The sequence below is a fragment of the Bos grunniens genome, chromosome 3 (genome assembly GCF_055505025.1).
Source record: "Bos grunniens cultivar Pamir isolate PY7600 chromosome 3, Bosgru_T2T1.0, whole genome shotgun sequence".
Lineage (NCBI taxonomy): Eukaryota > Metazoa > Chordata > Mammalia > Artiodactyla > Bovidae > Bos > Bos grunniens.
Genome location: NC_141167.1, coordinates 39,269,669 through 39,296,565, shown reverse-complemented (window position 1 = coordinate 39,296,565; position 26,897 = coordinate 39,269,669). Strand labels below are relative to the sequence as shown.

The window sequence follows — 26,897 nt, the reverse complement described above, 5'->3', positions numbered from 1 at the left end:
ATTCCTGCCTTGAATATGGTTGTACAAAGTCACAGTGCTGGTAGCCTTGGCAGTCATCTGATCTTGAGGTAAAAAGCCTCAGGATGAAAAGCCAACATGCCAAGAAGAGAGGAAAGGAAGAAAATGGAAAAGCCTGAGTTCTTTAACTGCTATCATTGAGCCACTTTACCAGCCCTGCAAAGACCTACTTATGGAGATAATTATTTTATTGCTTTAACTACTATTAGGTTTTCTACTGCTGCTAAGTCACTTCAGTCGTGTCCGACTCTATGCAACCCCATAGATGGCCTCCAACCAGGCTCCCCCATCCCTGGGATTCTCCAGGCAAGAACACTGGAGTGGGTTGCCATTTCCTTCTCCAATGCATGAGAGTGAAAAGTGAAAGTGAAGTCGCTCAGTCAAGTCTGACTCAGCGACCTCATGGACTGCAGCCCACCAGGCTCCTCCGTCCATGGGATTTTCCAGGCAAGAGTACTGGAGTGGGGTGCCATTGCCTTCTCCAAGGTTTTCTACTACTTAATGCCAAAAGTGCTTCTGACATCACACATTAAGGAATTGTCATTATAAAAATTATAAAAATTGTCATTTAAAGAAAAAAGTTGCTTGCATCTATCACTTTCAACTATGTATAATGAAATGGAATAAATCAGTTTTTAAATTTAGAATTATAAAACTGACATTTTAAAACTTTACCTGATAGATTCTGATTTCATATTTCAGACAACTATATCACTTGAAAGTTTTGACTATAACTAACTTTCTAGATGAACACAGAAAGACTTCACACTTGGAAAACTGAAGTTAAAAAATAAGAAACCATTCTTCAGTCACATTACTAGGTAACAAAAATGGCAAACTAATCAAATTTGACAAAATTAGACAATTCAAAATATTAGAAATGTTATTGCCAATACAGATTTATATCCACTGTAGAAAATAGTGAACCTGTCAAAAGTATATATTTTCTGTTTTGTAAACTATGCCATTGAGATATATCTTTTTCAATGACAGTCATTATGAATGATATAACAATAAACTTCAAACTACGAAAAAAAAAGAACTCACACCATTTAAACATTAGAACTTGGTGCTTTCACTGCCATGGACTCTGATTCAATCCCTGGTCAGGGAACTAAGATCGTACAAGCTGTGCAGTGAGGTCGAAAACAAGCAAAAAACAAATATGCACACATCTATTAAAAAAAAACAAGAATATCAAATATTTAGCTGATCTCTATTATAAATACTCCAAATTTGGAGTAGGTAGAGCCAACCTGTTAATAGAGAGTTCAATGTGAAGTTCTTATATATAACTCTCTTTCATAAAGGAGTTAAATAAAAGCAGTGACCAAAGCAATCAAGAGAATGATAAAAACAGTTTGTACAACCAGGTTTAATCAAATAATCTACCAGGCACATAATAAGTAAAAAAAGAATACTATCATCAATTATCAGAACATGTTCAACAAAAATGGCAATGCACAGATTTTTTGAAGACATAACTACAGCTAACATTTATTGAGAGCTCATTACACTTCAGGCACTGGTGTAAGTGCTTTAAGTGAATCATTTTATTCAGTCTTCACAATAGCCCAGTGAAATATGTATTCTATTATTTCTATTCTGTGAGTGATAAAACTGTGGCAGAGACAGTTAAATAACTTGCCAAAGCTCACACTGCCAGTAAAGAATACAGGCTCCGTCTGAACACTAACACACACACATACACAGGCAGTCTGACTCAAACATCTACATTCTTCATCACTAAGCTACTGCTTCTTTACATCTCATACGTTCCTAACAGAGAAACTTTGAGGAACCACCAAAAGAAATATTCTAAGCCCATAAACTTTCACAGTTTATATCCTGAGGAGCTTTCATGGCATACAGTGTCCTATCCTTAAAGTTCTAGTTTTGTATCATATTCCAGCTGGTAGTTGAGTATATGGTAACTTTCAGGAGGATAAAATTTCAAAATGAGCTGACAATATACAGGGTAACATATGTGACTTCAGTAAATAGGAAGAGGATGCTAAAGATGAAGAAACAGAGTATTTTCCTTTTAAGTAATTTCAAATAATCTACATTAACTGACTGATAATAAAATCAAGTTAAAATTATCCATACCATTGTTTGATGGGTAAATTAAAAGTAATCTCTTGCCAGTGTCTCTGAGCTTCATAATCACCAAACATAGGGGGCTTTCCAGCACCTAAAATAATAAGGAAAACAAAGCAAAATAAATTTATACTTCAATTATCATTGTCTTATGGCGATCACATTCAAGGAATGAGGAAGGGCAGACACTGAGGTGACAACTGGGATAATGTTAGGGGAGCGCATGAAGCTGAGTGGGAACCAATAGGTGTTCACTGCAGAGCACTCACCTTATGAGCTCCACTGCCTTCCTTTGCCCTAATAAACAAAACAGAACTTCCTGTCCCACTGTCAGCTACATAAGCTTTTTAAATTAGCATTTTCTGTTTAAAAGAAAGCCAATTTGTGTTTATTTTCAACTCCCCTCCCCGGTATTTAGAGTATATAAGTACCTCCCTTAACACAATCAATATAAATTTCCCAAAGTTGCTTGTAAATTGGAATTTTGTAACTCCAGTTCACTGAAAGACTCAGTATTTTTCTTAAATGGTAAAAAATTCTATAAAGCAAAGAATCTTTAAAAAAAAAAATATATATATATATAGTATACTAGTGATTTTATTTCCTCATGAAAATTTTCTAAACTATAAAGATAGTATAGATGGAAGAAAAGGACACAGAAGTGACTTCAAAAGTCAGAGATGAGGTCTGAATTGTGGCCCTGCTAGCACACTGAGTGACACTGTGTCCCGGAGCAAATGACCTTAGCTCTCTAAGCCTCAGCACATTAAAAACAGAATCAATACTATCACACCTAAAGGACTGCTGGAATAAAGAAGATAATGAACATAAAATGCTCTGTGTAGTACCTGGTACACATAAACATTCAATAAATATTAACACTAATTAGGTTTCTTTTATTTTTATTTTTTTTGGCCATGCCGTGCAGCATGTGGGATCTTAGTTCTCTGACCAGGGATGGAACCCACACCCTATGGGCTAGAAGCACCCAGTCTTGACCACTAGACCACCAGGGAAATCCTTTACTTAGTTTTTAATTAACCAGTTGATAATACTAATCACAAGATATCCAAGTTTATTTTTACTTCATGAGAAACACTGTAAACTATACTGTCCAATAAGTATCATAAAACAATTGTAATAACATATGTCTATAATTTACAAAGAGCTTTTATAAACTAACTATAATAACTTAAGGTCAAGTATAGAACCAAAAACCAAAGACATTGATTAGGTCAGGGTTTGATGTCAAATGAATTATATTAAAAACTGCCAGTTTATAGTTAACTTCTAAATTGCAAATAAGGGATAATAGATCTTTAATAACTATCAATAGACAGTGTCTACTACATGCCAAATACAACAATGAAGTAGGGATTATTATCATCCCCAGTTCATAGCTGGCAAACTGGAAACAGGGTCACCGAGGTAATGAGTAGCACAGTCTGGTCTGGAACCCAGGCAGACCGGCTCCGTAATTCATGTTCCTAGCTCCTGTTGTGTATTGCCTCACAACTTGGTTAAGTTGTTGCCTCAACAACTAGGTTCTTAACCCTAAATCATTTTACATGACATAAAGGTAATTCCACTTAGTAAATAGTAAACAAACCACTCTTTAGCTAGCAGTTGATTACAAAATTTTATGAGAAAGCCCGAATAGGTACAGTACAGACACAGGTTTCTCAATCAGCAAGTAAAAAAATCACATGTAGTCATATATTCATTAATCCATTGGGAAGGTGTACCACACTGGTGAAGGACATATTATCACTTTTTACTCTAACCCAGATATTCTCTAGCTTTGAAACACAATACTAAGTAGATTTTTTGCATTTTAACAGCCATATTATACCACTATTCCTTAAATGCTAACATCTCCATCAAGGAGATACTCCCTATAATCATGGGGAAAGCAGATTAACATCTCCAAAGGGTATACACAGTGAGTGACTGCCACAAAGAACTGCCCACAGTAGAGACACATGGATACACACACAAAAACCTACCCCTGTCTCTCTCTCTTGGAAAGTACTATGTCTTGTTCATTTTTGCTTTCTCCGGATGTAATTGCACCTAGCAGATTCTCTGTGAATGATGATGTAGCAAGGATGTCAATATTATCAATATGATATAACAAGGATTTTAAGTTGAAAAAGATTTGAAATTTTGAGTCTCTGATTTTCCACTTACTAAATGTGCAACACTAAGCAGTTTGTGACAGACCAATTAATTACACCAAGGCTACTTTAACACAATGCCCATACATTGGTTCCTGCCTCAAAACATCTTTAAGTTACTATATGACATTTTGAAATTCCAAGCCTCCGTTCATGCTGCTTACTCTCTCTCCCTATTCATATAACCCTTGTTTCAACTCATATCCAACGTTTAAGAACCAGCTCAACTGCCAAATTCGCCACAAAACCTTCCCATATAAATTAAAAGCACACTGATCATTAATTATTGACTTCTCAGAAGGGCAAACTATAGACATTGTACTTATGTAGATATATAATATGGTTAGATAGCATCACTGACTCAATAGACATGAATTTGAACAAACTCCAGGAGAGAGTGAAAGACAGGGAAGCCTGGTGTGCTGCAGTCCATGGGGTCGCAGAGTTGGACATGACTTACTGACTGAACAACAACAATATATTTTAAGCATTACTCATCAAACCTCTATATTATTGTTTTATTATTCAAACAAGTGGTGAAATACTTATTTTCCTTACATGAGGCCAGGGATTCTCAGTGTGATTACGGAAAAAGAATTATTAGCAACTTCAGTAGTGAAAACATTTCTAAGTACTTAAGAGCAAAATAAAGTGCCAAGAACTTTAGATGTAATTCATTTGATCCTCAACCTATGATTTTATCAGCATTTTACTGATGAAGAGACTAAAACTCTGAAATTTTAAAATAACTTGTGCACCGTCACACAGTAAGACACAGTAACATTCAAACTCACAGGTGTTTAATCTCAGTGCCTGAGTCCTTGTCAGAGCAGAAATGATTTGAATATATATAGAATCATGAGTTGAATAAGAAATAGAAGACAAGAGACATTACAAAAAATTAACACCAAAGGAAGTGTATCAATTGTTTAGTGAACTGAAAACCTGTTACCACAATATCTCAGAGCATTATCTCCTCCTTTTGTTTACCAAATAGCATATAAAAAAAGCAGAAATCAAAATAGGTAAGTAAAGCAAGTTTTTAAAAAGGAAAAAAATTGACTTCTCATGATACTTATGTTTTCAGTATCATATATTTGGTCACATGATTATACTATTTTCTAATAGCGACCTAAATGAGAATTTTAGTTCCAGTGGACACAGAATGTGATTTTTCCAGAGTTCAAAGGAAACATATTGTGAGACATACAGTATATACTTTCAATTAAAACTTGCTCCATTAACTGAACAGAATGGGAAATTAACCTACAATTTTTTAAAAAAAGGAAAATAATTCCCCAATGAATTAACTGCATCCTTGCATGTGCATTTTATAGATGTACGTATGTACGCTGGTGGGTATGCTTCTCTTTTTAAGCATACAGCTACTGTCTATAGGAAGATAGGAATTGACTTTTATTGTTTGTTTTTCTTTGTTTTTTGGTCCACTGGGATAATAAAAGTCATAGAGAATCTTAAGTAATTTCCTATACCTGAAAAAATCCAACTATCTAGATTTTCTGAAATTGCTCTAGACTTGTGGTCAATGTGGAGGAATTTACTACCATTCTCTAACAAATAGAAGAATGGATAATGACTCTCTTTAGGGTTGAGAAACAAGTTTCTATCCAGAGTCTGACCTACTTCAATAAATTCAGCTGACACTGGCTATGAAATTAGTACTTAAGTTTTTAAAACTGCTAAAGTGCCCTTAAAGCAACCCAGAAGGACAACCCAACTGCACCTAAGGGAGCTTCACTTGGGAAGGGCAAAAAGGATTCCTTCTACTGTGATTAATTCTACAAATTCATTTACATGAAATTCAGAGTTACATAAAGAAAACATATTAATGTACATTTACAAAGCTCCAATTTTGTCTCATTCTTAGGAAAATGAGCTTAAGCACCACTTAAATGTTCATTTTATTAATTGCTGAATTGTTCAGAATTATGTAGAATTTAAAAAACAAGTAGTTTCTTTGATAACAATATGTACTAATTGCCTTTACATTGAAATTTTAAACATGCTAAGAGAAGAGAATATGGCTAAAATTTTCCCTAATAATTCCCCTTTTATATGTTCCCAGTGAGTAAGAAGAAACATTACAAATAACAATGGGTAAGCGGAGAGAAAGTATACAGTATGTGCATCTCCAAAGAAGAAATAATGGCCAAATACTAAGCAAGCTCACCTGAGCTTCCCCGCTCCAGGGTTTCCTAATTACGATCTGAAGCAAAATGAAAGCAAACTAAAATAAGCACGTTAAAAACAAACTATAATCAAAAAAGTATTTCAATTATAGAGGGAAAAAAATCTCAACAGAATCACAGATGTTACACTCTTAAGTAATTCTCCCAATCTCCAATAATACAGAAGTTTGTCACATGCGAATATTGTTAACACTCTTTACGACAGAGTTGGGAACTCTGACAGAATAACCATTTTGGCATTTCTATTTTTCTCATCTGAAAAATGATTTTAAAAAAATGTAACAACCACCTACAAAAGATGCTACAAATATTTCCATTTACAGTAATAATACTCTTCTTACAGAGTAATCCAAAAGTACTTTTGTTGGCTTTCTTAGAAGACAGTTTAAGAGTAAGATTTAACTTTTTTTGAAGTACAGTTGATTTACAATGTTGTGTAGTTTCAGGTGTACAACAAAGAGATTCAGCTATACATACATATATTCTACTTTTCCAGATTCTTTTTCCTTATAGATTATTCAAGATATTGAATATAGTTTCCTGTGCTATAAAGTATGGCCTTATTTATTATCTATTTTATACATCAGATCAGATCAGTCGCTTAGTCATGTCCGACTCTTTGCGACCCCATGAATCGCAGCAGCCAGGCCTCGCTGTCCATCACCAACTCCCGGAGTTCACTCAGACTCATGTCCATCGAGTCAGTGATGCCATCCACCCATCTCATCCTCTGTCGTCCCCTTCTCCTCTTGCCCCCAATCCCTCCCAGCATCAGAGTCTTTTCCAATAGTCAGTTCTTCGCATGAGGTGGCCAAAGTACTGGAATTTCAGCTTTAGCATCATTCCTTCCAAAGAAATCCCAGGGCTGATCTCCTTCAGAATGGACTGGTTGGATCTCCTTGCAGTCCAAAGGATTCTCAAGAGTCTTCTCCAACACCACAGTTCAAAAGCATCAATTCTTCGGCACTCAGCCTTCTTCACAGTCCAACTCTCACATCCATACATGACCACAGGAAAAACCATAGCCTTGACTAGACAAACCTTTGTTGGCAAAGTAATGTCTCTGCTTTTGAATATGCTATCTAGGTTGGTCATAACTTTCCTTCCAAGGAGTAAGTGTCTTTTAATTTCATGGCTGCAGTCACCATCTGTAGTGATTTTGGAGCCCAGAAAAATAAAGTCTGACACTGTTTCCACTGTTTCCCCATCTATTTCCCATGAAGTGATGGGACCGGATGCCATGATCTTCGTTTTCTGAATGTTGAGCTTTAAGCCAACTTTTTCACTCTCCACTTTCACTTTCATCAAGAGGCTTTTGAGTTCCTCTTCACTTTCTGTCATAAGGGTGGTGTCATCTGCATCTCTGAGGTTATTGATATTTCTCCCGGAAATCTTGATTCCAGCTTGGGTTTCTTCCAGTCCAGCGTTTCTCATGATGTACTCTGCATATAAGTTGAATAAACAGGGTGACAATACACAGCCTTGATGAACTCCTTTTCCTATTTGGAACCAGTCTGCTGTTCCATGTCCAATTCCAACTGTTGATTCCTGACCTGCATACAAATTTCTCAAGAGGCAGATCAGGTGGTCTGGTATTCCCATCTCTTTCAGAATTTTCCACAGTTTATTGTGATCCACATAGTCAAAGGCTTTGGCATAGTAGTACCTATATGATATCCCCAACCTTCTGAGTATCCCTCCACCCTTTCCCCTTTGGTAACTGTAAGTTTGTTTTCTGTGTCTGAGAGTCTGTGAGTTTTTAAATAAGTTCATTTTGATTCCACATATATATGATATCACATGATATGTCTTACATATTTCCAAAGACAACTTTTAATTGGGTTTTTCCTTAGTCCTCCATAACCCATTCCAGCTACCAAGTAACTCCCTCCTTCCATTCACTAACAAAGCTCCTAAAAGTTGCTGTCTACTTATTAATTCCAGTCATTTGTGGTCTGATAATTAGGAGGCTCACAATGGCCTCCTAGTGATCCTCTATTTTAAATTTTCATTCTATTTGACATGTCTAAAATTTGACAGTTAGCTAGTCCTTATTTTTTAAAATTCCCTGATTTCCTGGCTTCCAGGATAGTAACTTCTCTAGGCTCTAATCCTACATCGTTTCTTCTCAGTCACCTTTAATCATTTCCCCTTCTCCATGGTTAAATCTGTTTTCTCAGTGGTTAAATCTGTTTTCCTCTTGCAATAACAGACACTCCCAACTCTGTGGCTTCAACCATCATCTGTATCGACCTTTTGTAAACATCAAAATAACCTGTGGGTCTTTCAAAAATACCAATGAAACTAATTTCCTGCAACATGGCAGAAACAGAAAGTCAGAAAAAACGCCTCCAGTATAGGAAAAGTACATATTTTTAAATTATTTATTTTATATGTTATGCATATACAATTTTAATGTATGGCTGAATTAGCAGCAAAATAATAGAATTCTTTAGAGTCCAGAAACAAACAAACAACAAAAAAAAGGATAGACCCAGAAGAGTAAGCATTTGTCCTGAGGGTATCCAAACATCTTTAAGTGGCCACTACCCAAGGTACTGACCAGCTCAATGCCATGAGTAAGGAGGTAAAGCTTTGTACTTGAACAGACAGGAATTCAGTGTCAGAAAAACCTCTACTAGAATAAACCTTTGACGAGATGGTGAAGATAATATTTATCTCTAGGTTGGCTCTTAGTAGTACATGAAAAAAGAAGTCTCCCCAAAATTCCTAACCATATGCCGACACTCACCCTGTTTGGGACCTGAATTCATGTGAAGTATATGCCAAAGAAATCTTGAGATGAGAATCTGGTTTGACTTTTGCTAAAAGTGCCCAGGTACCTGGCAGGAAGCAACACAAACCCTCTGTGAAAAAATACACAGTAAACTCAGGCCTCAAAGAATTTCCACAAGATATAAGTACTAGGTAATATGAGCTCACAATTCAAAAAAATCACTAACCTCATGAAGAAACAAAGTACTATGAGCAAGAGTCATCAGAAACAAACTATGAAATCAGACGGCAGAAACTGGAATTTTCTGATAGGTAATATAAAATAAGCATGGTTAGTCTATTTAAAGACAAAACAGAACACACTGAGAGTATGCTGAGGAACAAGAGATGATCAGAAAGATCAAGAAGATACAAATAGGAAACAAGCAGAAGTTGTGGAAATTAAAAACATAATAGCTGAAATCTGAAAACTCAAATAGACAAGTAAAAAAACAGATCAAACACAATTAGAAAAGTAAAAATTAGGAAGACAGATCTGATGATTATAAAGAAAGCAGTGTGAAGACACGGTAAGATGCTAAATAAAAGCAATTATAAAGTAGAGGAAAGAATGAAAAGACCCAACATATATCTAATAAGACTTTGCACAGGGAGATTAGAAATGAGAGAGAAGAATTTGAAGAGATAACAAAATTATTCTCTGCTATACCACCTACACTTGGCACAGAGTGAGTGACCAACACATATCTGTTGAATGATTAAAAGAACAAAGATATAACATATTTCTACCAGAGTTCTACAAGAAAGAAAAAGAATGAGAAGGGACAATGGCTGAGCATTTTCTCAAGAAACAGAAGGTACAACTCCCTAGAGACAGAAATCAAAAATCCTAAGAGGATAAATTCTTTAATATTCACATGTAGATATACCACAGTGCAACTGCAGCAAGAAAGAAAAGACATACCATCTACTAAGGAAAGACAATTAAAGTGACAGCTGATGTCTGAACATCAGCAACAGAAACTAGAAAACAATGAAAGATTTTTGAAGTATTGATATTAAGAGAAAATAACTGTCAATACAGAATTCAATACCCATAAAAACTTCACAACAAAGAGGAAAATGTATTTTCAGTCAAAAATGGAGTTTGCCAACAACAGACTCTCAAAAAAACTCTTCTGAAGATGTACCTCAGGAAGAAAGAAAAGGATCTCAAAGAAAGATATACTATGTAAGACGGACAAACAAAGAAAATGAGGGTAAACCTAAGAAATATTAATTATATAAAGCAACAGTGACTAACACCTAAAATCATGAAAGAAATAAAATCTTGGGCAATAATACCATTTTAATTTGAGGCAGGAAGTAAATATTTGTAACTATAGTTAAAATGTTTCTAAGGCCCTAGCATTGTTCAAGACAGCATTATAGATTTTGTTAAGCTAATGAGTAAGTCCTGAAAGGACAAAATAAAGTATAGCCTCCAAGTCAGGAAGAGAGACAAAATGGAATTAGGGAAGGGAATTGGTTAGACAGATTTGAATCACAGGGATTCAGAGGTAGAGGGTAAAAGAATAGAAAAAGATATATCAAGCAAAAAATAAGCTAAAGAAAACTAGTAAAGCAATATTAATTTTAGAGAAACCAGACTTTAAGACAAAAGCATTACCGTAAATAAACAAGGACATGACAGTGATGTCATAAAATTCAACTCACAAGGAAAAAAATTCTAAATCACCTAATTATACTGATTCAAAATATTCAAAAGGAAATTGACAAAACTACAAAAAGAAACTGCCACTCTCTCAATAACTGGTAGATCAATTTGGCAAAATAAGAAAATAAAAAAAACTGCATCAGAACATTGAGTAAATGGGTATATGCAGATTATTGAACTGGAGAATATATACATATTAAGCACACAGAGCATTTAAAAAAATTGATCACATACTAGCCCAAGTTTCAACACATTTCAAAGAATTAGTCCCATACATAAAGACTCTCTTTCTGTTGTTATTTTCTACTATACAATTAAATTTAAAATATCAAAGAGATCATTGTTAAAGCCTAAATATTTAAAAATTTTTAAATATACTTTCAAATTATTCATGAGTCAAAGCAAAATCACAATAGAAAGTACAAAATATTACCTCTAGGGTGGTACTTGAAAGAAAATGTATAGCCTAAATGACTTAATTAGAAAGAAATGACTGAAACTTAATAAGCTAAAGCATGTGCTAAACAGCTAATGTAAGAATAAAGCCAAGCATACTACTGAGAGGATAAGAAAAGCTCAAATTAATTTTTTGAAAACACTAATAAAATCAATAAATGTCTAGTAAGGCTGATTTTTTAAAATGAATCAACATAAACCATATCTGAAATGAAAAAGGAACCATAACTAGTTATACAGGAAAGATATAAAAAGTAAGAAAACATAATAATTTATATCAATATATTTTATTTTTTATTTTAATTTTTATTGGAGTATAGTTGATTTACCGTGTTGTATTACTTTCTGTTGCATAGCAAAGTGAATAAGTTATACATATACATATATATATATATCCACTCTTTTTTAGATTCTTTTTCCATATAGGTTATTACAGAGTATTGAATAGAGTCCCCTAAGCTATACAGTAGGTCCTCAATAGTTCTCTCTTTTATATATAGTAGAGTGTATATGTCAACCCCCGTCTCCCAATTTATCCCTCTCCGTCTAGTCAAGGCTATGGTTTTTCCAGTGGTCATGTATGGATGTGAGAGTTGGACCATAAAGAAAGTTGAACACAGAATTAATGCTTTTGAACTGTGGGGTTGGAGAAGACTCTTGAAAGTCCCTTGGACTGCAAGGAGATCCAACAGCCCATCCTAAAGGAGATCAGTCCTAGGTGTTCATTGGAGGGACTGTTGTTGAAGCTGAAACTCCAATACTTTGGCCACCTGATGCGAAGAGCTGACTCATTTGAAAAGACCCTGATGCTGGGAAAGATTGAGGGCAGGAGGAGAAGGGGACGACAGAGGATGAGATGGTTGGATGGTATCACCAACACAATGGACATGGGTTTGGGTGGACTCTGGGAATTGGTGATGGACAGGGAGGCCTGGTGTGCTGTGGTTCATGGGGTCGCAAAGAGTCGGACACAACTGAGCGACTGAACTGAACTGAACTGAACGACACATTTTGGGGCTTCCCTGATAGCTCAGTTGGTAAAGAATCCGCCTGCAATGCAGGAGACCCCAGTTTGATTCCTAGTTTGGGAAGATCCCCTAGGGAAGGAACAGGCTACCCACTCCAGTATTCCTGGGCTTCCCTTGTGGCTTAGCTGGTAAAGAATCACCTGCAATGCGTGAGACCGGGGTTCAATCCCTGGATTGGGAAGATCCCCTGGAAAAGGGAAAGTCTATCCACTCCAGTAGTCCATGGGGTCACAAAGAATCAGACACCACTGAGCGACTTTCACAACACATTTTAAAACTCAGTTGAAATGGGCAAATTCTTAGAAAAATATAAATTATAAAATAAATCAAAAAGAAACAGAAAGCCCAAATGTTCTATAACCATTAAGGAAGTTAAATCACTGAATATTTTCCCACAAAGAGAATTTTAGACCCAAAGAGTTTTTTTAGCAAGTTCTAGACAAGCATTTAAACTACAGACAATTCCATGGGACTTCCCTGGTGTTTCCACAGGACTGTACTTCCACTGCAGTGGGGCACAGGTTCAATCCCTAGTCAGGAAACTAGAACCCTACAAGCCACATGGCACAGCCAAAAAAATAATAAATGAATCACAAACAATTTCAATTCTGAATACTATTCCCGATTGTAGGAAAAGAGGGTATGCGCCCTAATTCATTTTATGTGGCTAGCTGGCTAGCATATCCTTGATAAATTTGACAAAGGAATTTCAAAAAGTAAAACTGTAAGCCAATTTTATTTGTGAGCATGGATGATAAAATCATAAATAATTAATAAGCCAATCTGCAATATACTTTTTAAAAAAGGTACTATATCACAAATAGAGTTATGCCAGGAATGCAAGGTTGGTTCAATGCTAGAAAGAACAAATGATAAATTAAAAGCACCTGTTAAATTTAAGAACAAGATAAAGATGCCTGAATCATTACTTCAACACTGTAATAAACTACTAGAATTAAGAAGACAAGAAAAACGAAAGAAAAAGGATAGGGAGTAAAAAAGAGGAAATAATACTCTAATTCACAGATCACTTTTTTTCAATACATAAGTTTCAAAACATGGGCTTCCCTTGTGGCTCAGCTAGTAAAGAATCCACCTGCAATGTGGGAGTCCTGGGTTCGATCCCTGGGTTGGGATGATCCCCTGGAAAAGGGAAAGGCTACCCACTCCAATATTCTGGCCTGGAGAATTCCAGGGACTATATAGTCCATGGGGTCACAAAGAGTCAGACATGACTGAGCAACTTTCACTTCACTTTAAAACATACTTCAGATAAATTATCATTTTTGGAAGGTTGCCAAATATTAACAAATCAACCACATTTTCATTCCCCTGGAACAGACATTTAGATAAGCAATTTTTTAAAAGATACTATCTACAATGGGGAGGGAAAAAATATATAGGATATCTAGCAATACACCTAAGAAAAGATAAGTAAAACTTTCACGTATAAAACTATAAAATTTCGTTGAAAAACATTAAAGATTTAAATAAATGGAGAAACATACCATCTTAATGAATTAGAAGCCTTACTATGTTAATGATTGCCAATTCACCCAAATTAATCAATGGTATAGTATATAACTCCAATTAAAATCCAAACAGAGTTTTTCATAGGACTTTAACAATCTGATTTTTTTAAAAAACATATACGAGGAATTCCCTGATGGTCCAGTGAGTAAAGACTTGGCACTTTCACTGCTGTGGCTCCGGTTCAATCCCTGGTATTGGGAACTAAGACCCCATAGAGCAGAGTCAAAGCACTGACTATGGAATAAAATATTTTTGAGTTACAGTTGTCATTTATCAGTTGTCTCATTTTCCATTTGTAAGTTAGAAATAATACCTATCTTCAGTGGTTGTGATATTAAGGAAAGTACTCAATGTCTAGCATTTGGTAAATACTTAGAAAATAGTAACTCTACCTCTATTATTATGATTGTCTCATTTGTCTCTTTACATCCAACTTTCTTCCTACAATCGTTTTTCATGATAATAAAATAGTAAAAAATAAGTTATTTTTCTACAACACAGCTAACTACATAGCCAAATCTCCAGCCATGCCTCCCTATCCTTTCTTTCCTTCTTTTTATGCTATCTAATACCAAATACTTTCTGTGAGTATGGATTCACTGTGTCTGCCCTCTGATGCCCTCTTGCAACACCTACCATCTTACTTGGGTTTCTCTTACCTTGGGTGTGGGGTATCTCTTCATGGCTGCTCCCAGCAAAGCGCAGCCGCTGCTCCTTACCTTGGAAGAGGGGTATCTCCTCACCGCCGCCCTTCCTTACCACAGCCTTGTCTAACTCAATGAAAATAAGCCATGCCCGTGGGGCCACCCAAGACGGGCGGGTCATGGTGGAGAGATCTGACAGGATGTGGTCCACTGGAGAAGGGAATGGCAAACCACTTCAGTATTGCCTTGAGAATCCCATGAACAGTATGAAAAGGCAAAATGATAGGATACTGAAAGAGGAACTCCCCAGGTCAGTAGGGGCCCAAGATGCTACTGGAGATCAGTGGAGAAATAATTCCAGAAAGAATGAAGGGATGGAGCCAAAGCAAAAAGAATACCCAGCTGTGGATGTGACTGGTGAAAGAAGCAAGGTCCAAAGCTGTAAAGAGCAATATTGCATAGGAACCTGGAATGTCAGGTCCATGAATGAAGGCAAAATTGAAGTGGTCAAACAAAAGATGGCAAGAGTGAATGTCGACATTCTAGGAATCAGCGAACTCAAATGGACTGGAATGGGTGAATTTAACTCAGATGACCATTATACCTACTACTGCGGGCAGGAATCCCTCAGAAGAAATGGACTAGCCATCACGGTCAACAAAAGAGTCTGAAATGCAGTACTTGGATGCAATCTCAAAAATGACAGAATGATCTCTGTTCGTTTCCAAGGCAAACCATTCAATATCACAGTAATCCAAGTCTATGCCCCAACCAGTAATGCTGAGGAAGCTGAAGTTGAACGGTTCTAGGAAGACCTACAAGACCTTTTAGAACTAACACACAAAACAGATGTCCTTTTCATTATAGGGGACTGGAATGCAAAAGTAGAAGTCAAGAAACACCTGGAGTAACAGGCAAATTTGGCCTTGGAATACAGAATGAAGCAGGGCAAAGACTAATAGAGTTTTGCCAAGAGAATGCACTGGTCATAGCAAACACCCACTTCCAACAACACAAGAGAAGACTCTACACATGGACATCACCAGATGGTCAACACCGAAATCAGATTGATTATATTCTTTGCAGCCAAAGATGGAGAAGCTCTATACAGTCAACAAAAACAAGACCAGGAGCTGACTGTGGCTCAGATCATGAACTCCTTATTACCAAATTCAGACTTAAATTGGTGAAAGTAGGGAAAACCAATACACCATTCAAGTATGATCTTAATCAAATCCCTTATGATTATACAGTGGAAGTGAGAAATAGATATAAGGGCCTAGATCTGATAGATAGAGTGCCGGATGAACTATGAAATGAGGTTCGTGACACTGTACAGGAGACAGGGATCAAGACCATTCCCATGGAAAAGAAATGCAAAAAAGCAAAATGGCTGTCTGGGGAGGCCATACAAATAGCTGTGAAAAGAAGAGAAGCAAAAAGCAAAGGAGAAAAGGAAAGATATAAGCATCTGAATGCAGAGTTCCAAAGAATAGCAAGAAGAGATAAGAAAGCCTTCCTCAGTGATCAGTGCAAAGAAATAGAGGAAAACAACAGAATGGGAAAGACTAGAGATCTCTTCAAGAAAATTAGAGGTACCAAGGGGACATTTCATCCAAAGATGGGCTTGATAAAGGACAGAAATGGTATGGACCTAACAGAAGCAGAAGATATTAAGAAGAGGTGGCAAGAATACACAGAAGAACTGTACAAAAAGATCTTCACGACCCAGATAATCACGACGGTGTGATCACTCACCTAGAACCAGATATCCTGGAATGTGAAGTCAAGTGGGCCTTAGAAAGCATCACTACGAACAAAGCTAGTGGAGGTAATGGAATTCCAGTTGAGCTATTTCAAATCCTGAAAGATGATGCTGTGAAAGTGCTGCACTCAATATGCCAGCAAATTTGGAAAACTCAGCAGTGGCCACAGGACTGGAAAAGGTCAGTTTTCATTCCAATCCCAAAGAAAGGCAATGCCAAAGAATGCTCAAACTACCGCACAATTGCACTCATCTCACATGCTAGTAAAGTAATGCTCAAAATTCTCCAATCCAGGCTTCAGCAATACGTGAACCGTAAACTTCCTGATGTTCAAGCTGGTTTTAGAAAAGGCAGAGGAACCAGAGATCAAATTGCCAACATCCGCTGGATCATGGAAAAGCAAAAGAGTTCCAGAAAAACATCTATTTCTGCTTTATTGACTATTGCAAAGCCTTTGACTGTGTGGGTCACAATAAACTGTGGAAAATTCTGAAAGAGATGGGAATACCAGACCACCTCACCTGCCTCTTAAAAAATCTGTATGCAGGTCAGGAAGCAACAGTTAGAACTGGACATGGAACAACAGACTGGTTCCAAATAGGAAAAGGAGTTCGTCAAGGCTGTATGTTATCACCCTGCTTATTTAACTTATATGCAGAGGACATCATGAGAAACGCTGGACTGGAAGAAACACAAGCTGGAATCAAGACTGCCGGGAGAAATATCAATAACCTCTGACATTCAGATGACACCACCCTTATGGCAGAAAGCAAAGAAGAACTAAAGAGCTTCTTGATGAAACTAAAAGAGGAGAGTGAAAAAGTTGGCTTAAAGTTCAACATTCAGAAAACTAAGATCATGGCATCTGGTCCCATCACTTCATGGCAAATAGATGGGGAAACAGTGGAAACAGTGACAGACTTTATTTTGGGGGGCTCCAAAATCACTGCAGGTGGTAACTGCAGCCATGAAATTAAAAGATGCTTGCTCCTTGAAAAAAGTTATGACCAACCTAGACAGCATATTAAAAAGCAGAGACATTACTTTGCTAACAAAGGTCTGGCTATTCAAGGCTATGGTTTTTTCAGTAGTCATGTATGGATGTGAGAGTTAGACTATAAAGAAAGCTGAGTGCCCAAGAATTGATGCTTTTGAACTGTGGTGTTGGAGAAGACTCTTGAGAGTCCCTTGAACTGCAAGGAGATCATACCAGTCCATCCTAAAGGAAATTAGTCCTGAATATTCATTGGAAGGATTGATGCAGAAGCTGAAACTCCAATACTTTGGCCACCTGATGCGAAGAACTGATTCATTTGAAAAGACCCTGATGCTGCAAAAGATTGAAGGCAGGAGGAGAAGGGGATGACAGAGGATGAGATGGTGTGGATGGCATCACCTACTCGAAGGACGTGAGTTTGAGTAAACTCCGGGAGTTGGTGATGGACAGGGAGGCCTGGTGTGCTGCACTCCACTATGGGGTTGCAAAGAGTTGGACACAACTGAGCGACTGAACTGAAGTGATTGTGACTACTTATCTACTAAAATGGAGACCCCTTTAAGTATTAGATATTCACCTTAAATTTCTAGCCCTTAGCATAGTGCCTGGATAGGAGAAGTATTAAATAAATACTCACAAGGTTAAATTTAATCCCACCCCCAATCTCCAGGACCAGACTCCATTAATCCCACCCCCACTCCATTTCTCTCACATCATTCTCAATCTTATTCTCCACTGCTGTCTTCCTTTCAAGGTAGTAATATGCCTTCTCTACCCTGGGCTTTCCAGGTGGCATTAGTGGTAAAGAACCTGCCTGCCAATGCAGGAGACGTAACAGACTCAGGTTTGATCCCTGGGTCAGGAGGATCCCCTGGAGGAGGACATGGCAACCTATTCCAGTATCTTTGTCTGGAGAATTCAATGGACAGAGGAGCCTGGCAGGCTACAGTCTATAGCATCGCAAAGAGTCAGACACAAGTGAAGGAACTTAGCATGCATATAAAAGCCTTCTCTACCCTAAACAAACAAAAAAGCCTTCTTTGATTCTGCTCCCTCTTTGAAATACTAGCTCATTTCTCTCTTCAACAGCTAAGAGATAACTGTTTCTCAATTTGTCTTCTTCCCAGTTAGAATACATCTTTCTTTTCTCATATTACAAAGCCTGTGCTTCTATTTAGCTCTTATACAAATTCTATTTATTAGCCTTAGATGTTTAAGTGCCTTTTCTTGACTACACTAATAAAACCTGAAATTCTTCTCTGTCTCGGTCAGAAAACTATAAACTGTTACCAAAAACAAAAAACCTCAAAAAACAGACAAAAAAAAAAAAAACAGACAAAAAGAAAGATTCAAAAAAAATTCACCTATTAAATGAAAAATGTGTTACCTGAGTAAGAATTAAGAGAAACTGTCCACCGTACTGTTAGTCCTAGTAAGACTGCAGCTGTCATCAAGTACCATTTCTCCATATTTTTTCTTTGAATTCAGGAAGAGGAAAAAAATACAGGAATACTAATACAGGAATACTTTTAACATGCAGTCAATCACTTCTTTTCTTGATCAGAGAAATATTATCAATTATTTGGAATTAGGAGTTTGAGAGGATTTTAATTGATGCTTCGTTTCCAGTTAAACATTGATTTTTATCTCTAGGAAGAAGTAGCCTGCAGGGAAAACAAAAAAAGATACCAAGATTTAGCTGAGCATAGTGCCCAAACAACAAACATTAAACCAAAGAGAAAGACGGAGAAATGGGGGAAGGGGACAGTCAAAGAAAACAGATAATTTTAAGTTCCTTATTCCTAGTCCTCCAGTCAGGAAATGAACCTCAAAAGATTAGCTCTCCGGGACCTCCCTGGTGGTCCAGTGGTTAAGAGTCCATGCTCTCAATGCAGGGGATTCGAGTTTGATCCCTGGTCCTTGGGGAACTAAGATTCCATTTGCCAATCGGTGAGGCCAAAAATAAAATAAAGGAAATTTAGAGAAACTAGGACTTGCTAGATTAGAAAATAAAACAGTTTCATACTCAAAAGATTAATCAATTAATTAATTCAGGCAATTCCCTCATGGTCTAGTGGTGAGGGCTCCATGCTTTCATTGCCAAGGGTACAGGTTCAATCCCTGGTCAGGAATTAAGAAACCACAAGCTATGCAGTGCTAAATTTTAGGGGAAAATTGGCACATTTAAAAGTATTTTTCTTACTTAAAAATAGCAAGGAACAACTCTAGAATTAATAAGTCTAGCATCTCAGTAAGTTAGAATGACTCGAAGCATTTAATAAGGCTATGTGAATGTATTATTCAAATTTTATTTATACAAATTCCCTTTTTCTTTCCTCCCTCTTACTGCATCCACCTTTGATCATTTCACTGATCACAAGATATTCTACAAGAGGCAAGGGAGGAGGAAAAATGAAAATAAATCAGTTTCTCACATTGATTCCAGGTTTGACACAGTTTATGGGCCATTATAAACTTTTCAAATCCTTTTTGTGTGTGTGTGTATGTGTAATAAAGTTTTATTAAAGTATAAAGGAGATAGAGAAAGCTTCTGACATAGGCATCAGAAGGGGGCAGAAAGAGTACCCTCAAATCCTTTTCTAATCCAACTCAAAAAGCCCCTTTTAACGTGTTGCACTATATATTCCAGAATTGCAACACAACACTCTATTTCCTGCAGAGATATCAAGTTTAAAATTGATTTTACAAATGCTAAGTCCTGGATTTAAAAATCCATAACTTAACTGATATTCCATTGTCGAAATTTTAATCAGTAATACAACCAAGTTAAATGAATTATCCACAGTTCCAGATGATCATATTTAAATAACAAAAATAAGACAAAATCAATGACCCTTAATAATCATAATGAACTTTAAAAAAAAGAATAACAATGCTTAACTAATAATACGCTGATCAAGTTTTTTGTTTGTTTGCTTTCTGGCCTCACCAAAGGGCTTGTGGGATCTCACTTCCCCAACCAGGGACTAAACCCAGGCAATGGCAATGAAAGCCGGAAATCCTAACCATTAGGCCACCAGGGACCTCCCTGATCAAGTTTATTAAGAACACAATGGCGGAACTGCTGACAGATGAAAGGATCATATCCAAAAGATTTAGACAACATCTATGATGGGTCAAATCTAACTCCAGAAATCATTGCAGGGATAATAAATTCAAAGTTCTGCACTTAAACGTCAAAAAAAAACCCAAAAAACTGCTTGAGTACTGAAAGGGAGGCAACAGATAACAGATCAGCTCTGGATGGACCCAGATGACCCTGATGACCAGTGTTAGATTAAATATTAGGAAAACTTTTCTAACACCTAGAGTTGTCCAAAAATTAAATGAGCTTCTTCTTAAGAAAGGAGTTACTCTTTCAAAGGCTCAAACAAGGACTTCCCTGGTGGTCCAGTGGCTAAAATTCTGCACTCCAGATGCAAGTGACCCAGGTTCGATCCCTGGTCAGGGAACGAGATCCCACATGTTGCTTCCTGATTTAAGTGGTTGTTAAAAGATGTGTTTACTTAATGATAAATCAGCTAGTTAAAATTTATGATTTGTGGACAGTATTTTCTTTTACATGTTATAATAAAAGTTACAAAGGAAATAACATTTATTTGTCAACTAGAATATAAGCTCCAAGCAAGCAGGGATCCTCCTATCTTAGCCGCTGCCCAGTTCCCTGCTCATAGAACAAGGCTGGTACAGAGCAGGTAACTCAAAAGTATCTGCTGAATGGAGATCTTCGGGTGAAGAAGGGAGGTACCTAATTGTACTGAGTCCTTTGTGGTTTAAAGATATTATCATATGAAATTCTTAACCGATCTGTTCTCCTAGAACAGTAAAAAGGGTTGTTTTTGTTTTCTGTTTTATTTTACTATTTTTCCTTTCTGTACAACAAAAAGTACAGTAGCTTCCTAACCCATTCTCGCGGGCAGCAGAGAATTCTTCTGTCCCAGTTTACCCAGAGGGTGCGTCTCAGCAGAAAAAATGTCTGTCGTCCACGTCCCAGGGCCAAACTTGTTCCTTTCGGTGCGAAAAGGTCCCTCCCCCAGGTGAACAGCACAGCCAGGGAGTGTTGCTATCCCAGGAGAGGACATCTCGCCAAAGAGCCCCCTCTTGGTGTGTCTGCCCCTTTCTCCGGCGGGCCGGACCCTCAGGACCGCAGGAACAAGGGTGCCAAGCTTTCCAGTCCAGGATACCCTCCATGATCACCGCATCCCCCACCCGGCCCCCAGTCGAGCCTGCGGGCGGGACTGAGGAGGCTTCGCTTCCCCAGAGCGGAGCGGAGCCGGGAGCCAGACAGCCAAGCCCCAGGCCCTACCCCCTCCCTCCAAGCGCCCCAGAATTCCAGGGACCCGGCCTCTTACCCCACCGCTCTCCGAACGTAGGGATTCGCGCCGCAGCAGGTTTCAGGAAGGCGCCTGCGCGCTCGCCCCCGCGGCGAAGAGCCCTGCCGGCCTGCCTTCCGCGTCCGCGTACTCGCGCACCGTCCGCGTGCCCGGAGCGGGAGCGAGCCCGTCGAGCGTGTGGGGAGGGGCGGGGAAAAGGCGCGGAGCGGAGAAGGCGGGCTTCGGAGGCGAAGCACGAGCCGCTGGAATCCGAGAGGCCTGGTGTCTGGGTGAGGCTTGGGGCAGGTGGAAAGCCCCTTGCTCTTCTTTCCTGGGATCGTGGCCAAGGCCTGAGCGGCTGCTTAGTCCACGGATTCCTGTTAGGGGAGCGTCCTGGCGCGCTTCACACAGTGGACAACCCATGGCTAGTCCTCACCAACGAGCAGGAGATCTTCCTCTGGACCTATGCCCTTGAGGAGCCAGAAAGCCAATGGGCTTTACTTTCTTCAGGCTGCATGCCTGCAGAGAAGTAGGTATTAAGCTGGGAAGCCACTTCATGGAGGAAATAGTATTGAACTCCAGGCATCTTCAAGAAACTGTGGGGGATGCTAAAGAACAGCCTTGCCCTCCAGTAGGCATCACACCTTCCCCATCAAGCAGCTTGGACCGCATATTCCCAAACTTGCAAATAATAACCACATTCCCTTACTTTGGTCAGGGAAATGCCCTCATATCCCCCTTCTGAATCCTGCCATTCTGTAAAGCCAGTCCCGCTATAATCCCTGAAAGTAACCACACACCATGAACATGAAAATGTTAGTTGCTCAGTCGGGTCCGACTCTTTGCAACCCCATCAACTATAGCCTGCCAGCCTCCTCTATACATGGAATTCTCTAAGCAAGAACACTGGAGTGGGTAGCCATTCCCTTCTTCAGGGGATCTTGTGGACCCAGAGCTTGAACCTGGGTCTCTGTACTGCAGGCAGATTCTTTACAGTGTGAGCCACTAGGGAAGCCCAGTTTGGCTTTTTGTTCTTCAGTAACTAAGGTTAAGTCATATCCAACTCTTTGCGACTCCATGGACTGCAGCACGCCAGGCTTCCCTGTCCTTCACTATCTTCTGGAGTTTGCTCAAACTCATGTCCATTGAGTCAGTGATGCCATCCAACCATCCTGTTCTTTGTTGCCCCCTTCTCCTCCTGCCCTCAATCTTTCCCAGCATCAGGGTCTTTCCCAATGAGTCAGCTCTTTGCCAGGTGGCCAAAGTATTGGAGCTTCAGCTTTGGCTTTGGCTATGGCTTTATACTGGGGCCACTCACCAATGGAGGAGATGGAGGTTCAGTCCCTGGGTTGGGAAGATCCCCCGGAGAAGGAAATGGCAACCCACTCCAATATTCTTGCCTGGGAAAATCCTATGGACAGAGGAGCCTGGCGGTCTATAATCCATGGGGCTGCAAATATTCGGACACAACAGCAACTAAGCAACAACAACATGGCTTTATAACAAAGTGGCTCTGAACAACTCTCTGGATCATGCTTTCTTCACCTGTACAATGAGTGAGTGGGCTAGATAAACTTTCAGACCTAAAATTTTATCCTACTATATTTTAAAGACCATCAGCCCTGGAAATATGAAAAAATATGGCCAAGTGTCTGCCTTCAAAAAATTTTCATTCTCATTGGAAAAGCATAAAAGGATAGAACAGATGCTAAACGTCAGATTACTAGTATATGCATTAAGTACTGTAGGAGTTCAGAGAAGAACATTCATGTAAACTAAAAATTATCAAGAAACACTTTCCCTAGAGAAGTCAGCTGAGCTTTGAAAGAAAGCCTGGGCCAGGAGAATAGGAGTAAGACTCTTGACAAAGGAATGGTTCAAGCCAAAATTGTGGCAGTTGGGACTTCCTTGTCAAGACTCTGCACTTCTAATGCAGGGGCCTAGGGTTTGATCACATATTGATATTTCAGAAATATCAATATATTGTAAAAGATATATCTTCAAATAATGACAATTGGTATCAGTCTCTTCTTTCTTCCTCCCAACCTGATAGCTTCTGATATAGTATTCAGAGCAAAGTTGGTGCTTAAAATGTTCATTGAATAAATTGTGGAAGGAACTTCAAAACCTCTAATTCACAGCTGAACTGCCCCACCAATGCATCTATATACCTACTCCTGCTCTTTCCCTCCACTAGGTACAAGTTGGTGATACAGTGCTGAGCATAACTGCCTTCCTCCACTAGGTACTGTCACTCTCTGAATGTCCAGTGTCTATACGTAACACTCAGTAAATGAGTTTGGGATGAGGTCATTAGGATTCACTGTCACTGGTATCTTTATAAGACGAGGAAATTTGGCAATGGACATGCCCACATGCAGAGGATAATGTGAAGACGTGGAGAAGATAGAAGTGTACAAGCCAAGGAGAGAAGTCTTAAAAGACACCAACACTGCTGACACCATGATCTCAGACTTCTAGCCTCCAGAGTATGAGAATACACATTTCTGTTGTTTAGGCCACCCAGACTGTGGTTTTCTCTATGGCAGCCCTAACAAACTAGTACACACCTTATCAGTGGTACTCTGAATACTCGGAGTAGGCCAATTCCCTCACACAAATCATACTTTTATAGTAATTTTCTAGTCCCTTCCCTAGATCACTTCCACCTATTAAGAAAACAAGCCCTTTTCTATATCAGGCCCAGGACTTTCCTCTTCTGTATCAGGCCCAGGACTTCCCTGATTCTAGGTGAAAATCATTCACCTGATCATAGCTGTTCAGGTGGCACTAGTGGTAAAGAACCCACCTGCAATGCAGGAGACACAGGAGATTTGGGTTCGATCCCTGGACAGGAAGATCCCCTGGAGGAGGGCACATCAACCCACTTCAGTATTCTTGCCTGGGGAATCCCATGAACAGAGGAACCTGGCAGCTGCAGTCCACGTGGTTGCAAAGAGTTGGACACGACTGAAGCAACTTAGCACTCACGCACGTTGTTGGAAATAGATTTTTTTTTCTATCTGTATATCTTCCTCAATTGACCCTTACGTGTCATTTCTATTCATCTGAAATCTCCAACATTCATCATACCTTTGTCTCCTCCAGGGATAAGTTCACCTAAGTAGCATAGAGTTAGAGTGAATCTCCAAATTTCCATCTAGCTATTGGCAAAATAGTCTCCTCCTTCATATGCTAAAAGTTGTTCATACCCAATTCACTTCATCATCACAATAACCCTGAAAGAATATTAGAAAGGTATTATTATCCCCTTTGGACACACAAGAAAACTTGACAGCAACATTTCACAAAGTATGTCATTCAGTGGGATAACTACTGTCCAAAAAAAAAAAAAAATGTGAAAAAAGTATGAGAGAACTTCCCTAGGGGTTCAGTGGTTAAGCCTTCATCCTTCCACTGCAGGGGGCGTGGGTTCCATCCCTGGTCAGGAAACTAAGATCCCACATGCAGTGCAACATGCCCAAGAGGTAATAATAATAATTTTTTAATAGCATGAGGATGATCTCTTGATACAGAGATAAGTTTGAAAACAATGGGTTACACAAATCTAAAAAGAATTCTTTACTTCAGGTTTTCTCAGAGGCTTTTGTGTGTTATTACATATCAATGTAAAGGAAATCAGTCCTGAATACTACTCATTGGAAGGACTGATGCTGAAGCTGAAGCTCCAATACTTTGGCCACCTGATATGAAGAATTCACTACATTGGAAAAGATCCTGATGCTGGGAAAGACTGAAGGCAGGAGGAGAAGGGGATGACAGAGGATGAGGCGGTTGGATGGCATCACCAACTCGATGGACATGAGTTCGAACAAGCTTTGGGAGTTGGTGATGGACCTGGAAGCCTGGCGTGCTACAGTCCATGGGGTCACAAAGAGTCGGATACGACTGAGCGACTGAACTGACTGATACATCAATGTTACTATACATCATGACCCTCCAAAAGAATATAGAATTTCAGCTTTGCTGGTGGTCCAGTGGTTGAGAATCTGCCTTGCAATGTAAGGGACACTGTTTGGGTCCCTGATCCAGGAAGATACCACATGCCGCAGGGCAACTAAGCCCATGCACCACAACTACTGAGCCCTGGCTCTAGAGCCCCTGATCTGCAATAAGAGAAGCCACTGCAATGAGAAGCCTCACACAGCAATTAGAAAGTAGCCTCTGATTGCACAACTAGAGAAAGCCCGAGTGCAGCAACGAAGACCCAATGTAGCCAAAAATAAATAAATAAAAATTTAAAAAAATTTATCACTAAACTTAAAAAAATATAGAGTTTTCAGACATTAACCATGAAATTCTATCCCCACACTCCATCCCAAATCTAACATTACATCCTACAGAGTGGTTCATGAATCACACTTGTTGGAAATTCTGGTTAGTGACTTTCGCCTAATTTCTCTAAGAAATACATGTCTTCCGGGTCCATCACCAACTCCCAGAGCTTGTTTGAACTCATGTCCATCAAGTTGGTGATGCCATCCAACCGTCTCATCCTCTGTCATCCCCTTCTCCTCCTGCCTTCAATACAAGAAATAGATGTCAGGACTATACAAACATGAATTTTAGTTACTTTCATTCATTTTCATGTCATTTTCATTTTTTGCACCCCTTAAAAAAAAGACAAAATATTGACATGATGATTGTCCTTAATATGACTATGAACTTTGAAAATTAAGTTAATTATAAAACAAAATTAAATGGGAAAAAATAAATCCCTTGAAACCAGAAATAGAATGAAACAAAAGAACTTAAATGGGTATCCAACTGGTGGCTCAACTACACAGAGAATAACTGTTCCAAATGACTTTTTTTGGGCCATGCCCCATGGCTTGCCAAATCTCAGTTACCTGACCATGGATTGAACCTGACGCCCAGCAGTGGAAGCTCTGAGTCCTAACCACTGGACCACCAGAGAATTCCCTCAAATCACTTTAAAACCCAATAATTTAATGATGTATCCCAAGTGCAATATGCCCTAAGGAAAAAAGATCTGTTAAAAAAAATATAAAATGATTGCTGTGTTGTTGGCATTAGGATTAGTATTATTATTTTAAAAAATGCATGTGTGCTAAATCACTTCAGCTGTGTCAGACTATTTTTGACACTAAGGAGTGTAGCCTACCAGGCTCCTCTGTCCACAGGATTCTTCAGGCAGGA

The 26,897-nt window shown here is 38.7% G+C and overlaps 1 protein-coding gene across 5 annotated transcripts in view; it reads right to left on the bottom strand.

Moving 5' to 3' along the window:
* Positions 1 to 21,807, bottom strand: part of ALG6 (ALG6 alpha-1,3-glucosyltransferase) — a 56,543-nt gene extending 34,736 nt beyond the window's left edge. For all 5 annotated transcript variants that reach the window (XM_086390335.1, XM_086390333.1, XM_086390336.1 and 2 more), the window contains exons 1-3: positions 21,756 to 21,807; positions 18,770 to 19,046; positions 2,128 to 2,212 (exon numbers count right to left, since the gene is read on the bottom strand). Coding sequence is in view for 4 of the 5 variants with exons in the window: in XM_086390333.1 (XP_086246459.1) it covers positions 2,128 to 2,212; positions 18,770 to 18,851 (167 nt within the window). In the remaining variant the exon portion in view is untranslated. The remainder of the gene's footprint in view (positions 1 to 2,127; positions 2,213 to 18,769; positions 19,047 to 21,755) is intronic.
* Between the last annotated feature and the right edge of the window lie 5,090 nt (positions 21,808 to 26,897).